Genomic DNA, 16,185 nt, shown 5'->3' with positions numbered 1-16,185 from the left:
ACAATAACATTGAGGAAGGCACAAAGGAGCAAATGTATCTCAAAACAACATTAAATAATTAATTTATTAATAACTCTCCACAATATTTTATACTTATACGATTTTGCGGAATATCAAAAAATTGGGGCGCAATGCGAATGCTACGCACTTCAGAGACACGTGAAGTTAGCTGCGATCGCGATTTTGTTATTAACAGAATACTTTCTGGTATTAAAATATTGTAATATACTAGATACATTTGTGCTATTGCTTGAATATGTGTGGAAATATGTATAAATAAGATATTAGTTTGATTTTTTTATAATAAAATAAAATAGAGCTGCTCAAAAAGTTAAAAACAACACCAATGCACTACATAAAGTGTTAGCAGCTAGTAGTTTTTTCTCAACACAAAAAGTGTGTTTAAAAACATTACATGCGGTCACACTTGCTCTGCAGCATAGCGTGGCGTCTCTTTGGGCGCAGCAATTTGAAGCTAACGATCGAAAAAAGTGTTTGCTGAAAAACGAAAAACTATAGTGGTCAGCTGTAAAACAACAAAGTGTCAAAATGAAAGCCGCCATGTAAGTCAAAAATAATAATTTATTGCAAATAGCAACTGAAATGAAAAGGACATTTCAATACAGGGCCCGAACGCCGATGCGTCCCCCGAAAACGCCGCGCGCAGCTCCGATGCCGTCTGCGCAGGCGCCACCGATGACCGAAGGGAAGCGACGGGACTTATCGGGAGGCAAACAACAGCCGCAGCAGCAGGACCCTGTGAATGTTTTTTGCCGCGTTAGGCCGCTGCCATCCGATGGCGATCTAACTTGTATGCGCGTGAAGAATTCCACAACAATTGCGGTCAACCCGCAGGATCAGCACAAGCTTCTGCAGAATGGCGCTCAGCGGGAAATGCAATACATATTCAAGCACGTCTTTCAGCCCGATGCCACGCAACAGGATGTCTTTGCATCCGTTGCCCAACCGCTGGTCGAGAATCTGGTGCGTGGTCGCAATAGTTTGCTCTTCACATACGGCGTCACAGGCAGTGGTAAGACGTACACGATGACAGGGAATTCGCGACATCGTGGTGTTATGCCTCGCTGCCTTGATCTCCTTTTTCGCACCATCTCCGATTATCAGGCCAAGAAGTTTGTCTTCAAACCGGATAAATTGAATGGCTTTGAGATCCTGTCGGAGGAGGATGCACTGCTCGAGCGGCAGCAGGAGATGAATCAACGCTTTGCAGGGACCGGACGTTTTGCATTTCGACGCAAGGAATCAGATCCCGAGATCGCATCACAAGCCTCCGTGGAGCCAACTCCGCTTTCAGTGCTGGATGAGGACAACATGTATTCGGTGTTTATAACTTACGTAGAGATGTACAACAATAGCGTCTACGATCTCCTCGAGGATTCGGGCATACAGAAGTAAGTATTAAATCGATGAACTCGTATAACAATGTTAATGCCAATGCTTTCATTTAGATCGTTGCAGTGCAAGATCATACGCGAAGACGCCAATCATCAGATGTTCGTGCACGGCGTCACTGAGGTGGAGGTGAAGACAGTCGACGAGGCGCTCGAGGTCTTCCAGATGGGTCAGAAGCGCAAGCGCATGGGCAACACGGTGCTCAATGCGGAATCCAGTCGCAGTCATTCCGTGTTCAACATACGTCTCGTCCAGGCGCCCACCGATTGCCAGGGCGAGCACGTTGTCCAGGACAAACAGAACATTACGGTCAGCCAGCTGTCGCTGGTGGATTTGGCGGGCAGCGAGCGATCGTCCCGTACCAAGAACACCGGCGTGCGGTTGCGCGAGGCTGGCAACATCAACAATTCGCTGATGACATTGCGCACGTGCCTCGAGTATCTGCGTGAGAATCAACAACAGTTGGGCCCCAATCCGGTGGCCAAGAAGATTCCTTATCGCGACTCAAAGATCACGCACATGTTCAAGAACTATTTCGACGGCGAGGGACAGGTGTCGATGATTGTGTGCATCAATCCACGCATCGAGGATTATGACGAGAACATGGTAAGTGGTTTTTTTCTTTGAAAGATCTGTCGTAGTTTTAAATTAGAGCTGCAAAATGGTTCTGAAGTAAGCGTGAACAAAGCAAATCATTCAAATTACAACCTCAACGAAAGCTTGGCTTTAGAAATGAAGATTAGTTTCATTTTTTATTCATTACTAAGGAACTATCAACGGACAGCTCAGATCGGATAGAGTTAGGATGCTGAATTTTTGTATATTTCAGCATTTATATCATTAGAAGATGTTTCTCAATCTCAAACTATTTTAAATCCCAAAAAACAAATAATCTGAAAACTCTTGGGTATTTAATTGTTAAGCAAATACATAAACCTTAGCAAGTATTTTAACCAGTACTTATCTAAGACGTGAACCATTTGCAGCTTTTAAACATGTCAGCCTTTTTTACATATTTATTTATCGTATTTATATTTATTTTATTTATCATACATCATATTAAGTTACCCTTTTTATTCAATTACTGAAAATACACATTATATTTATCATATTTATATTTAGTTACCTTTTTTAATTCAATTACTAAACATATTAGAAGTATTTGCTGTTTTTAAGTCCTGCTTTTATCAATGCTCATTGACTCTCATATCTTTCTCTTTACTCTTTCACAGCAAGTGATGAAGTTTGCCGAGATGACGCAAGAAGTGCAAATAGCGCGTGCCACACCCATTAAACCAGACTTGGGTCTGACGCCCGGACGTCGCAAGGCCAACAAATTGTTCAAGATTGCGGTGAACAATCTCAATGAGCTTGGCATACCTGAGGCAAAACAGCTTGAGATGGATGTGGGGCTGGTGTACAGTTTGGGTGCTGATTTCCCCCACTACCAGATGGATAGTCCCGAGACGGAGAGCAAGATACAGGAACTAATGGAGTACCTGGAGCAGCGCATCGATAAGCGACGCAAACTTCGCGCCAATATGGACTTAAAATGTGAGTTAAAAGGCATATAATCTATTTTGACACTTGGAATAACGAATGTGTTTTGTAGGCGACAATTTCCGACAGCTGTTGATGAACTTGGATCGTGACAATTTGCAACTGCGCACGGAGCTGGCTTCGCTGAAAGCCGTCTACAAACAGGAGCGCGATCGTAGCGCTGCTCTGGAGAACAGAGTGCGCATCCACGAGAGCTCCATCGATGTGCTCAACAATACGGTGAGCAAACGCGAGCGACAGATACAGGAGCTGACGCATAAGCTCAATGAACAGGAGCAACTGCTCTCGCAAAAGGAACAGGAGAAGGAGAAACAAAAGAAAAAGTTCAACTCCAAGCTGGCCGTTGAGTCTGACAAGAATAAGCGAGAGTTTGATCAGAAGCTGCGCGAGCAACGGGTCAAAATGCAGGAACGCATGCGCATCAAGGACGAGAAACTGCGACTGGTGTCCAACATACTGCAGTCGGAGGATGTGCCCAGTTTGCCGCGTTCCCAGAGCTCCGAGGATTTGCTAAATGACAAGAACCGCGATCGCGATCACGATCGTGGGGCGTTCACAGCGCGCACAGAATCCTCGGTGCCGCCAACGACACGGACCGATATCTATTGCACACCTCGCCACGTAAGTCGATACTGTAAATCATTTAGAAGAATACATTGTAAATATATCTCCTTTTCTAACAGGGTTTAGCTGCCGCCAACAATCGCCATCGACGCTCGCGCTCTGCTGGCGACAAGTGGCTGGAGCATCGTGCCGCCAATCCGGTGCCATTGGGCACCATCATGCAGCCGTATCTAAAGAATCGCAAGTCGGTTACCAAGCTAACCGACATGAAGCAACTGACTGACCATGGTGCCACCAAATACTGCCTCGTCTCCCAGGAGGCGGACACCGATGGCGATGTGGAGACAAAACTGTACAAGGGCAATGTGATTCCCACCTGTGGCGGCGGTGCCCAGGTTGTTTTTGAGGATGTCGAGTGCTTGCGTCAGAAATCGCCAGTTCATTCGCCCACCCGGAAACGGCCAAGCAACAGCAATCTGTCAGCGTCCGCCTTTGGTGGCCCATTGCCCAGCACTGGACTCACGTCCGTCCAAGATGTCGCCTCGCGTTGTAATCTCGGCATCGAGGGACACAGCAGCAAGAAGTCCAAGATCTAAGGCTAGATCTGTTTAATTTTTCGTAATTTTTGTATTATCACAAAGAACATTCGAAAGTGTTTTTTGCTTGCAGTTAATTAATTCATGTATATTATACTAAAATTCGCAAAAAGTTGAATCGCAAATGAAGTGATTGTTTTAAGTTTACACACTCAATAAAGAGAAGTCCATCATATTGAATATTCAGTTGAATTCGATGTTTTCAAACTTAACTACAAACGTCTATTATTATTCAAATACAATTTAATGGAAATGAAACTTTCAACTTGAAAGGGGAAAATGCAGCTGGATCCAACGATTAAAAAGTAAACCAAAGGGCGCAACTTTTAGAATTACTGCATTTATTGTTACGATTATTATGCCATAAAGTATTTCATAAATTATTGTGTAGAGTAATTCGCATACATATCCATGTTTTGTAGCTGTAACCCCCGGCCCCACCCGCCCTTTATTTCGTTTTTGTTTGTTTTCCAATCCCCGCGCCATTTTGTTTATTTTACGGTTATCCCGATGCATTTGTGATTTGCATTGAGAGTGTGTACAAATATATCGTATATCGAATTATCGCTTATCGTGTTATTGGCCGATTTGATGCGGTTTTGTAATCAAGTCTGTTGTTTGTTTAGAAAACGAAAAGAATGTAAACAAACATAAAATCACATGCACATGCATTTTTATTTAACTTTATTTGTTTTTTCTTCTTTTTTTAACTATTATTCCTGCGTTTATTCAGATTTATGCTTAAATTTGTAGATTAATTTCAATTACTAATAAATCAGTCTATAATTAAAATATATGTTCGCTTAATGCTTTTGTGTTTTTGTGTGTGTGTTTTTGTTTGTTTTTCTCATTTTTGTTTGATGTGTACTTGTGTGTGTGTGTTTGAGTGTGTGAGTTGCTCCCCCAAATGAGTACCACGGAATACTTAACTCTTTATATATATAGATATAGATGTATATAAGACGTCTTGTTCAAGTCCTTCATCGGACTCTGCAGGCAATTCATTAAATTAAGGGTAAATTTTTGTAAGCTTATACCAACATACAATTTGAATGGAGCTCCCCATTTGGAAGCCTATTTTTTTTTTTAACAAAACATAAAAATGAAGGGGAAGAATCAAATACATTATGTGGTTGTATTATGTATAAACAAAAACAGATTGAACGAATTGATACCACAACAGAATAGAACAGAAACGACAACTCAGGTGGAAAACCAAATATGATCTAACTGCATTATTAACATTAGCATATCTCAATCAATCAATCAATTCAATTAAACAATTTAATCAATATAAAGCTGTTGTTTTGTTTTTTGTTTCTTCATAAAGTTTCGCGTTCATCGCGACACGGAACAAAACTTGTATAAGTGTATGTGTATATATACTTCTTATATGTATATATGCATAATACGTATGTATGTATTTATGTGCATATAGTATGTTGTACCGCTTACTTCGACTTTCAATGCGAATTTGCATGCATATATGTACGTATGTATTATATATAAGTGTGTTTTTGTGTTATCAATAAGAACTAAGAAGCAAAAATTATGCTATTGTGGAAACAAATTTAGGCTATAAAGCAACGCATTTGAAACAAATTATAACATTGAAAACATTACACGCGCGCACTCACAACCCAACTCCCCGTGTATGTGTATGTGTGTGTTGTGTGGTGTGTTGTGTTTGTGTTGTGTGTGCAGCTGCATTTGGCAAGGCAAGCAACGATAAAAATCCGATTATCGATAATAGATAGACGGGTCATCTCCGTGTATGTGTGTATGTTCTTATGTGTTGGCATTTCGATGAGTATATGTGTGTGGTGTGTGTTTGTGTTTGCAATGAATATCTCGCCTCCGACGGGAGCTTTACGTGGAGCTCAAGCGATTGGTGGCCCTGGCTTTTGCGTGTATCATAACATAGAGTAGAGTGCGCCTTTCTTTGCTGCTAACGAATCGCAACTTGAAATGGAACAGATCTTCGCACAGATCCTATGAGCACTTCACACAAGCGCCCTCCACATCAAAGTCCAAAACCATCAACTTGGTTTCCTCGGTGCCATTGCGCGATCCCACCGCACAAATCAGCTTTGTATCATTTGCTCTGCGTTTGAAGAAAAATTGATTTAAGTACACATTGATAATTTTGTGGAAAGCGTTGAACTCACCTTATGCGCCACACAACGCCGCCGGAACCACCCGAATCGAGCGCCACCAGATTGCGTATGAATTCGCCAGTCTTGACGTCCCACAACTTGACGGTGCCGTCATCTGAGCTGGTCACCACAAAGCGTGTATTGAATTGCAGGCAAGTGACAGCGGATTGATGCTTGTTTGGACCTGTGAATAAGGAAAACAATTAGTCAGGGAGTCAATCAATTAGTTACCCAATCATTCAATCATTCAGCTAATCAAATAGTGTCGGGATATAAACAAGTACGTCATTTAGTGGGGCAATCAATCAGTCAGTAATTCAAGGACAATTACGAAATTTGTCAGTGAATCATTGGTAAATCAATCAACCAAATAATCAATCAGTTAGTAGCATAAAAAACGGCAAACAATTATTCAGGTAATAATTTATAGACAATCAATCAAATTGATAATTGAATAAGTTTAACCAGTCATCAGTCAGTAAATTATTTAGTCAATTATTCAGGCAGTCAATCAAGTAATCAGTTATACAATCATAGGAAGTCAAGCAATTAATCCACCATTTAGTTGTCAATTAATCAATCCGACAGCCAATCAATTGATCCACAATTTAGTAGTTAGTTATTAGTCAATCAATCATTCAAATAATCAATTAATCAGTTAGCTCTTCAAGCAATTAGTCCATTATTTATTAGTCAATCATTTTCAATCAATTATTCAGACAGTCAATCAATTAATCTGTCAGGTAATCAAAGAACGTCAACCATTTAGTAGTCAATCGATCATTGTTCATTGATCCAATTGATCCACCATTTAGTAGTCAATCAATCAATCGGACAATCAATCAATTAATCAGTTATCTCATCAATTAATTAGTCCACCATTCAGACAGTTATTCAATCAATCAGATAGCTAATCAAAGAACGTCAAACCATTTCGTAGTCACTCATTAGTCAATCAATCAATCAGACAGTCAATCAAACAGTATTTACCCGATAGCGTTTGCAGACACTGCCCCGTTGTGATGTCCCACACTTTAACGGTCGAATCAGCGTTGCCCGAGACGAGAATATTCTGACGCAGCTCCATTCCCGAGGTGAGACTCTGATGGCCCATCAACGTGTGCTTGCAGTTGCCCGTCTCCACGTCCCACACACGTATCGAGGTGTCCAGCGAGCCAGAGACGACATGAATGCCATCAAACTGTAGATAAACGTTTACGTTTAATCACAATTGAATGTTGATTTATTCAGTATGTGCTCCCATACCTGCAGTGAGTAGACGCGATTGGTGTGTCCCTGCAGCGTGTGCAAGCACTCCTGTCGCTCCGGATGCCAGATTTTGACCATGTAATCGTAAGCGCCCGACACAATCAGTTTGCCGTCGTATTGCACACAACGCACAGCAGCCAGATGACCGACAAGCACATGCAAACACGTGCCCAACTCAATGTCCCAAACACGCAGCGTTGCATCCCGCGAACCGCTCACCACCCTAAATAGCAACGAAAGGTGAGAGTAATTAATAACTAGATCAGACTAGAAGACTTCTCCGACTTACTTGTTGCCATGAAGATGCATGCAGCGCACCGTTGAGGTGTGTCCCTGTAGCGTGTGCACGCAACTGCCGCTGTCCATGTCCCACACCTTGAGAGTGCGATCCGTGCTGCCCGAAATGATGATGTTGCCCGACATCTGTGACGACCACACGCCCCCCGTGTGTCCCACCAATGTGCGCAGGCACTGCAAACCAAAGGAGAGCAAAGTTTAGAAGAAGATCAGCATAGATAGATTAGGTGTAAACTTACCTTGCCATTGACAGCGGACCACACCTTGAGCGTATTGTCGTCGGAGCCAGAGACAATGCGATTGCCCGAGAACTGCAGGCATGTGATGACATGATCATCGTGACCCTTGAGCACCTTCGGTTTACGCACTGGACGCGATCGCCAATTCATCTCGATGATATGCTGTCGCATGTAGGCCGCCTTCCACGGCGAGGCAATTGGCGGCATGTTGCCATCGCGTCCCCGCTTGGGCCGATCGCTGCTCGACTCGGTGAGTATTTGCGCCTTGCGGCACTTTTCCTTCCACAGCAGATTGTCGTCGCAGAGGAAACGCCAGCTGCGACACGTTTGCGCCGCACGCAACAGATCCTTGGGGTCCAGATACGAGAGTACAAAGAGCGCAAGTTCGCGGGGCAGCAGCGAGATGAAATCCCGCTGGAATTGCGGCTCGATTACCTTCATCATGTGACGGACTTGCGATGGATCACAGTTATCGATCAGTCGATCCACGGCCAGCAGACGTTCGGCATGCGACCAACGCTGAAATTGCGCCAACCAATGCTGCAACTCCGGCGGCGGATTATCGCGTGTCGGCATTAATGCACGCGGCGTGCGTCGTCCCACTCCCGCCGGTGAGCTACCGACGCCAGACAATCCCAATCCCAAGCCCAGACCACCGGCTGTGGGGGTCAACGAGATGAGGCCCGAGGTGGAGGTAGAGGACGAGGAGCGTGGCGTCGAGGCAAAATCGTAGGCAATGCGTTTGCGACTATTGTCCCCAGTATTATCCGCATGTCCAGCAGCTCCGACGCCTCCTGCGCCGCCGCTGCCAGTGACACTCAGGTTATGCTCACCATCCAGCAGTCGTCCCTCATTGTACTTGCGCTTTCGTTGCTGCTGCTGTTGCTGTTGGGTATTGTAGATTGTCGATGCTGCCGACGATGACGCTGAGGACATAATGGACAGCGTATTGTCGCCTTCGCCATTTGTGGTGGCCTGCTGATGTTGAAGCTGCTGCTGATGATAGCCCCCGATGGCATCGATGGCATCCATGTCGTGCATATCGCTGAGACTGGCATTGCTGCCACTACGACTGCCAGCCACGAGGCTATTCTGACACGTGCACACCTCCTCCAGATCGGAGCAGTTGTTCTCCTCATCACAATTGCCCCACGGCTCGTCGGCACTGAAATCACCCGGCTCGGCACCGTGACCCGCGTTATTATCGTTGCCATTATTCGCTCCATTCTCCTCGACAACCACTTCCAGCACTATGACATCGTTGGCACTGTTGCGTGTCGCCTCCACTCGGCGGCGCGAACGAAAGTTGCCCGCATTATTTGCATTGCCAGCGGCGGATGCTGCTGCTGCTCCGTTGTTTCGTCCCAGAAATATACTCATTGTTTGGGCGCTGGCATTCACCTGCCGTGGAGCCGATGGCTTTGACACGGGCGCATAATGGCAACGTGCAAACGATGATCCGGAGGATGTGCCCGATGTCGAGGGCTGTGCATCGACATCGACGGCGCCAGCTGAGGATGCTGAGGAGGAGGAGGAACTGCCGCCGCCGCCAGTGCCAAATGCTGTGTGCACAACGCTCGTTCGACTGCACCCACCATCCTGGCTGGTCTGCGAAGCAACCGAGCTGAATGATGTGGCTGCCGAAACGGGAACAGCGGCAACAGCAGCAGTTGACATTGTTGTGGTGTCTTTATTCTCGGTCGTCGACGTGGACGTAGAACTGCCGCCACCGAGCACAATAATGTGATCATTCGAGTTTGTATTCGTGCAGACGTCTGTGCGATTGCTGCCTGAAGTATATGTGGATGTGGATGCGTTACTACTGCTGCTGCTGCTGCTTTTGTTGGGCTCCACAATCACCGATGATGACGATGACGACTTGAGCTTGGCATTGTGCTGTGGACAGCTGCTCAGGGTGGAGCTCAAATTAAGTTTGGCAGTGGACTTGCTCAGTCGGTTGTTGGTGTACTTGCGGCTGCTTGTCGGAGTCGTTGACAGATCTTTGTAGGCGCACTAAGTGTAGAAAAGTGGAACGTGAGTTTCGATTCGATTCGATTATATAAACGATTATAATGCCAACTTACCTTGCTGTCCGAGGAGAAGGCGCGTCCATTGCTACTGCTGCTGGGCCAATCATCGTTGCTGCTCCCAGCAGCGGCAGCGGCAGCAGCTGTGCCTGCTCCCTCAGCAGCTGCGGCGGCATTAATCAGACTTAGATTGAGGCGATTCTTCATGACGAGACGTGTGGTGCCAATCACAATGCCGCCAGTTAGCCGTTGCTCCCTCTCAAAGTCGGAACGCTCTATCCGATCCATTGACTCAATGTCCGCCCTCGATGGGCAGCAACTTGAGCTAGCGTTGGACGTTGCTGACTCAGCCGTTGCTGCTGCAGCAGTTGCATTACTATTATTGTTGTTGTTGTTGGCATTGTTGAGGCTCATTTGCTTCAGCCGCACAGACATTTGTCTGTCGTGCAGCGATGTGGATGCTACATCTGCCAGTCCGCATCCAATTTCAGACTTAACTCCTCTTGTTGTTGTTGTTGTGGTTGACGCTGTGGCCACCTGCTCCTGCTGCTGCTGTTCCTGCTCATCATCCGCACACGTATCCGCAACATCGAACTCATCGCTAAGACGCTTCGGTTTGCCCGTCGCCAGCAGTTCGGATTGTGGAGCGTGGTGATGCTTTGCAGCTGCGGCAACATGATGATGATGATGGGTATGATGAGTATGTGATTGCGGCTCGTCGACTACGGGCGTCTCTAGGAAGATTTTCGAGCCGTCGGCCGTGGTGATGATGCCATTTCCATCGCCATTGCTGCCATCCATTTGTGAAGTGTTGGCGCAATCGATGGGCATTGACTGTTCCACAACATCATCATCATCCACATCCGCATCCCCTTCAGCATCATCATCGTCATCATCGACGTCGCCCTCGGCATCATCATCATCTTCAACGATTTCGTCCTCATCGAAATCGTCATCATCATTTATAAGGCACACAACGGGCGGCTCGTTGTCGTTAAAGAAAACGTTCTTCATCGAGCTAGCGCTAACGCTGTGATCCTCGGATGCGGAATGTCGATTCATGCTCCCGCTTCCGTTGCCGTTGCCATTGCCCTCATTCCCATTGAGCGTGTCTGTGGAGGAGCTATCGTCAACGGGGACGACAACAACAACATTCGAAGCAGCAGCCGCCGCCGCTGTGGCAGCAACAACAGCCGCTGTGGCAGCAGCAGCAGCTGGATCATCTGTAGTCGTCGAGGCAACCGAGGCAGCCGCATCCGCCGTACTCGTCGGCAGTGAGTTGGAAGAGCTAATCTCAAATGTCTCCATCTCTAGCACGCCCGTCTCGCTGCTGGACTCATCATCGTCGAGAACTACGGCGTAGCCATGTTGCGAGTGAGACGAGACACTGTCCTCCACATCTACTTCCCTCAGCTTGGACATAGATTTGTTTTCCCTTTCCGTTCCGGCTCTGACTTCTCCCTCCACCTCTCCTTCTCCTCCTTCTTCTGCCTGGCTAGTGCTTGGCTTTGGCTGTGATGGTGTTTGTTGTTGTTGCTGTTGTTTTTGGGGTTGTTGGCGAGATGTCTCGGGCTTAAGTTTGCTAAGCTTCCGCTTCCGCTCGTGCTGAGCGTCCTCTGCGCTATCACAACTATGAATGCTAGCAGCTGGACATCCTTTTTCCATAATATTTTCCACCAAAAACACCGAGGAATTCTGATCTCTCTCGCTCCTGCAAATAATTAAGGAACGCACATTAATACAGTTTGAAATTATAGTCACCGATTACTACAGATTAGTCTTGCAAGTTTGATTCATATTTCTTAATCAAAAATAGCTGTTTTTTCCCCACGATCAATCATTGCAAAGTGGGAATTTTGGCTTATTCACATTTTACTTGTTCAAACAAAAATAAATATCAAAAGAAAAATATTCTTTACAAATTAAAATTATGTTCTCGTTCTTTCCCATTTTTTCCAATTTTAAGTTAAAATTAAATTTTCTATTCAATTAAATAGCGAACACATTTTGGATTATTCCCACACATTTGATAATTTCTAATATCTAAGAATATGGGAACATTCCAAAATAAAAAAACTCCACGTATTTCAATAGTTTTTAAAGAACTCTACTTTTTGCAAATGTAATGATCTTCAACTTACAAGAAGATCAACACAATTATTATAAAATAATATCCTTCGCCTGGATGAACGAACCGACAGCGACGCTCTGACAAAAAAAGTTCCCACGCAATGCGACCCAGAGGAGCAAGATGATCGTGTGCAGTTATCTCGCTCACGCTTAAATGCGAATGCGAATGTGAACGTGAAAAAAAAAACGAAAATCAAAATCCAAAAGAAAAGAAAAGCAGTGGGAAAAATGTCTGTCTATAAAGCAGCAGACATCGGCGTCGACGTCGCTGTTGACGTCGCTGTCTTCTCTGAGCAATCAAAAACTGGCAAAGGAAATCACAAAAGTGCATCAGCGGCGGAAGAAGCTAAAACGGCGCGAAGTAGAATAGCCAAAGAAGACGAAACGGGTATTACAACAACACTAACACAAGCACAGGCGCGCAAACACACACACATGTGCAGACAGGCAGAGAGGGAGACAACGCACACACACTCTCACACAGCGATGCACACAAGGCAGGCAGATCAGTAGCCAGGTAAAGGCATGCAAGATGACAAGAGCAAAAGTAACGGACGGAAGAAGAAGCAATAAAGATACACACCACCACCAACAAACATAAGCAGCAGAAGCAGCAACAACAACAACAAAGACTATAGCGTACACCTTGCAATTTAAGCCGCTATCTGTTCGCGCTCTCTCTGCTCTCTCATGACCAGCGATAACTACGAAACAGCCAACCTCATGCGCTCCCTTTCTTTCTGGCTACCTCTCTCAGCATCAATTTAACACACACACAAGCAGATGCAACTGAAAAAAGGGATCACAGCAGACGTCGGCAGCGGGATGATGCTCCCTGCTGTCGCTGCTGCAATCGCAGTCGAATAACAAAGACCTATCGATCGCAAAGGAATTTTCTTTGCGCTCACACAAACGTAACCACGTGTATGTGTAGATCCTGTGTTGCATCACTTTTAAAACAGATCAGATGTGCGTGTATGTGTATGAGAATGTCGCTCTCAAACCCTCCCTGTGGAAAAGGAATGGCTGTTGACCTCCACAAGGTTTAAGGGTCTAAGAGCCTTCGCCATAGTTTCGCTTAATTTTTATTTTCTTTTTTACGCGTTACCTGTGCGACCACAACACGGGCCCAGGACTAGAGAGTAAGACTGAGAATATTGAAACTCTCGCTCACAAACACACGCACATGCTATCATCAAGCATTATTGCTATTTTAAGGCTCAAATAGAGAAACGGCCATGCAATTTCAGCATTTAAATTGACCAAATAATATACGACTATATCATCTAGCTACAATTGAATAAGAAATTCCATCAATTTAACTGATTTTTATAGGCCCTAACCCCACTTTTCTGCACCTGCACTGCGACGAGAAGCAGAAGCCAGCCCCATAATTCGTGGAGCAAACAACAAAAGAAAAAATGTGAACATTGTTGTACACATACACACAGACACACCAACACAAGCAAGGCATCAACGTCGAATGTCGTGTATGCACACACACACACGCACTCTCACACATACAGAACAAATGTCACGACATGCATGAGAAAATGACGTTTACTTTACCCCTAGATAACTCTTATTTTTTGCACTTTGAACAACAGATTTCATATATTTGGTACACAGTTGAGGTTTGCTGTTCTAGTTTAGCTAAATTGTTTAATTATTTCTTCCGTTTTACACTTTTTGCGTTTAGCTCACCCATACACGCACACGCACTCACTCACACACACACGCACACTTGCACTGCACAAGAAGCAGTTGGCACTGCTGGGCCCACGTTTAATTGAATCGTTTACCACGTACGTTTCTGGGCCGTTTTCTTCAAGATATTGTGTTACTTATCCAGTATTTTTGTTTTGTTTAAGCGTACTAGTTTTATGCGGACAACAAAAACAAAATTCTTAAATTCAGACAGAAAAATAACTAAATGACTTGAGCTGCGCTGCCACTGAATGTTAGCAGCACCAAAAGTATCGAGACGAAGCATCGATATGCTCGTGGCATCGCTGTGCAATCGGAATGTGTGTGACTGTTTTGTTTTTATTCTCTCTACAAAAAAAAAACGATACTATTGGCGGTGACTATTCGATTGTATTATTATGTGTTTAATATGCATATATATTATTTAGATTTCTTTTCTTTTTGAGCTAAAATCTAAATTTACAAAAATGTAGGCATAACATTTTACAATTAGTCTGCATAAAAATCATATAAAAATATGTCATGTTTTTGCGATCAAAAACGGTTACACCACAAATAATATCGATGTGCGAAAAATTCGAAGGCAATCGATTGTAAGCATTTAAATCAAGTCGCAGACCCATTAATATCAGTTTAGCTTTGACGATGGCTACAACGGCAGCGGTATCTGAGGGACTTGGTGACCTGGTGTCCCAGTACCTGGAGAAGGGAATAGTGCTGATTATTGCCGACTTGCTCAGTTTAATAACAGTATCATCCTGCCTGGTTATTAAGGTACCTCAAATAAACACCATACGCGAGAACAAATCCTCAAAAGGTAAATTTACGAAATATTCCACCCCCGCAAAAAAAGGAACTGGCTTTCTAATTTTTTTTCGCTGACTTTTAAGGTATTAGTGTGCTTGGATTATGTCTGGAACTATTCAGCTACACGGTGATGATGTCCTACAATTATACATCGGGCTATGATTTTCTCTCGTATATGGAATACCCTGTATTATTGCTTCAGGAATATGTGCTCATCTATTATGCTTTCAAGTATCAGGATCTGCTTGGCAAGCGTACACAGATATTTGCCGTTTTCTATGCAACGATAGCGACGCTTATATACCTAAAACTCTTTCCCATTATCATCCTTACGTTCCTAGTGGTGAGTAATAATCATGCATTGATTAGAAACTTTGGCAAGATAACGGTTGCCGTCAGTTCGACGTAGTTCAAACTCGTTTACTGTGAACTTCATTAATTAACTAATTATGTTACCTTGATGGTGCTCAAAACTAGTTTATGTTTTTGTTTGTTAGAAAGAGAAGCTCTCATCCGACACAAATTAAACCTATTTGAACTGGGCATCTTTGCTTCAAGGTCAAGAGTGTTTTGTTTGTTGTATAATATTTGTGATGCTGCTATTTATAAATTGTCATCCACCAATTGTCTTAAGAGCAGTCTGCTCACATTAGATTATTTATTTATATACTATGCACATATATTTGTATTATGATGGCTTTTATCAATTGATATTTGTGGTTCATCATCAGCCATTCTGCACACCCATCGGAGCCACGAGTAAAGTACTGCAACTGATTGCCATACTGCGTACCAAGGATGCCAGCTCCGTTAGCCGCACAACATGGGCACTATCCGCCTTCACTAACATGAGTAAGTGCCTCGATAATTGAACAACAATCAGAGCTTGCAATAGCTACACAACAGTTTACAAATTATATTTAAAAATTAGTCAGTGTGCGTTTGCTCACTAAATTAAGTTGTGTGCTTATCGAAAACACGAACCAGCTGTGACATTATTTTGAAAAGTAATATGTATAAGCGATATATCTTTAATATCTTTTTTGTATCCGGTTCAATAGCCCGCATATATACGGTGTACGTGCAATCCCATGACGTGATGCTGCTTTCAAATTTCCTGATATCCACGTTCCTCAGCTCTGCTGTCTTTGTTGCAGCCTGTGTGTACAAGAAAAAAACAAAGACGGCATAAAGTCACTACAAATAGTGACAGCTCCGATATCCACAATACGGATCTACAAAAAAACACAAAGGACTCGTGATCACAATTTTTGTAATCAGCCATTTTACTATTATTTCAAATTATAAATTTAAGCAAATATATATGCTTCGAAAGTCATTGGCATTTGTTACTCAAATCTATCGTTAAAAATCTGAGATGTTGTTATAACACAAATTAAAATATGTATATAGTATTTGT

General features: G+C 43.9%; 3 protein-coding genes across 4 annotated transcripts; 2 read left to right on the top strand and 1 right to left on the bottom strand.

Annotated features, from left to right (window-relative positions):
- The first annotated feature begins 402 nt into the window (after positions 1-402).
- Positions 403-4,318, top strand: LOC117571612 (kinesin-like protein KIF23). The gene is made up of 6 exons (XM_034253832.2): positions 403-563; positions 627-1,412; positions 1,470-2,019; positions 2,646-2,967; positions 3,026-3,594; positions 3,657-4,318. Exons 1-6 carry the CDS (start codon positions 550-552, stop codon positions 4,131-4,133), a joined length of 2,718 nt encoding a protein of 905 aa, XP_034109723.1. The 5' UTR covers positions 403-549; the 3' UTR covers positions 4,134-4,318.
- A 482-nt stretch (positions 4,319-4,800) lies between these two features.
- Positions 4,801-14,239, bottom strand: LOC117571611 (F-box/WD repeat-containing protein 7). Of its 2 annotated transcripts, none has more exons than XM_034253830.2 (8): positions 14,061-14,239; positions 10,179-11,832; positions 8,095-10,107; positions 7,848-8,029; positions 7,556-7,781; positions 7,280-7,490; positions 6,302-6,473; positions 4,801-6,237 (listed from the first exon to the last, which is right to left on the bottom strand). In XM_034253830.2, the coding sequence occupies exons 2-8, from the start codon at positions 11,784-11,786 to the stop codon at positions 6,126-6,128; spliced, it is 4,524 nt and encodes a 1,507-aa protein (XP_034109721.1). In that variant the 5' UTR covers positions 11,787-11,832; positions 14,061-14,239; the 3' UTR covers positions 4,801-6,125. The 2 variants fall into 2 exon arrangements, with proteins under 2 accessions (XP_034109721.1, XP_034109722.1); XM_034253831.2 differs by lacking the exon at positions 14,061-14,239 and adding an exon at positions 12,263-12,431.
- Positions 14,240-14,398: 159 nt separating this feature from the next.
- On the top strand, positions 14,399-16,104 carry LOC117571619 (solute carrier family 66 member 3). Its single transcript, XM_034253841.2, has 4 exons — positions 14,399-14,775; positions 14,849-15,108; positions 15,497-15,617; positions 15,827-16,104. The coding sequence occupies exons 1-4, from the start codon at positions 14,604-14,606 to the stop codon at positions 15,955-15,957; spliced, it is 684 nt and encodes a 227-aa protein (XP_034109732.1). The 5' UTR covers positions 14,399-14,603; the 3' UTR covers positions 15,958-16,104.
- The last annotated feature ends 81 nt before the right edge of the window (positions 16,105-16,185 follow it).

Source organism: Drosophila albomicans, chromosome 3, assembly GCF_009650485.2.
Source record: "Drosophila albomicans strain 15112-1751.03 chromosome 3, ASM965048v2, whole genome shotgun sequence".
NCBI classification, from domain to species: Eukaryota; Metazoa; Arthropoda; class Insecta; order Diptera; family Drosophilidae; genus Drosophila; species Drosophila albomicans.
The sequence above is the reverse complement of the archived record's forward strand: the minus strand, read 5'-3'. Positions and strand labels throughout refer to the sequence as shown.

Bases quoted from the DNA above. Each gene is read 5' to 3' on its own strand.
- LOC117571612 (XM_034253832.2), top strand. The intron at 2,968-3,025 runs GTGAGTTAAAAG...TGTGTTTTGTAG, and splicing joins CGCCAATATGGACTTAAAAT to GCGACAATTTCCGACAGCTG. The intron at 3,595-3,656 runs GTAAGTCGATAC...CTTTTCTAACAG, and splicing joins TCTATTGCACACCTCGCCAC to GGTTTAGCTGCCGCCAACAA.
- LOC117571611 (XM_034253830.2), bottom strand. From the start codon at position 11,786: ATGGAAAAAGGATGTCCAGCTGCTAGCATTCATAGTTGTGATAGCGCA. The intron at 8,030-8,094 runs GTAAGTTTACAC...TTTGGTTTGCAG, and splicing joins GGTCCGCTGTCAATGGCAAG to TGCCTGCGCACATTGGTGGG. The intron at 7,491-7,555 runs GTATGGGAGCAC...GTTTATCTACAG, and splicing joins ATCGCGTCTACTCACTGCAG to TTTGATGGCATTCATGTCGT.
- LOC117571619 (XM_034253841.2), top strand. From the start codon at position 14,604: ATGGCTACAACGGCAGCGGTATCTGAGGGACTTGGTGACCTGGTGTCC. The intron at 14,776-14,848 runs GTAAATTTACGA...CTGACTTTTAAG, and splicing joins CGAGAACAAATCCTCAAAAG to GTATTAGTGTGCTTGGATTA. The intron at 15,109-15,496 runs GTGAGTAATAAT...GTTCATCATCAG, and splicing joins TCATCCTTACGTTCCTAGTG to CCATTCTGCACACCCATCGG.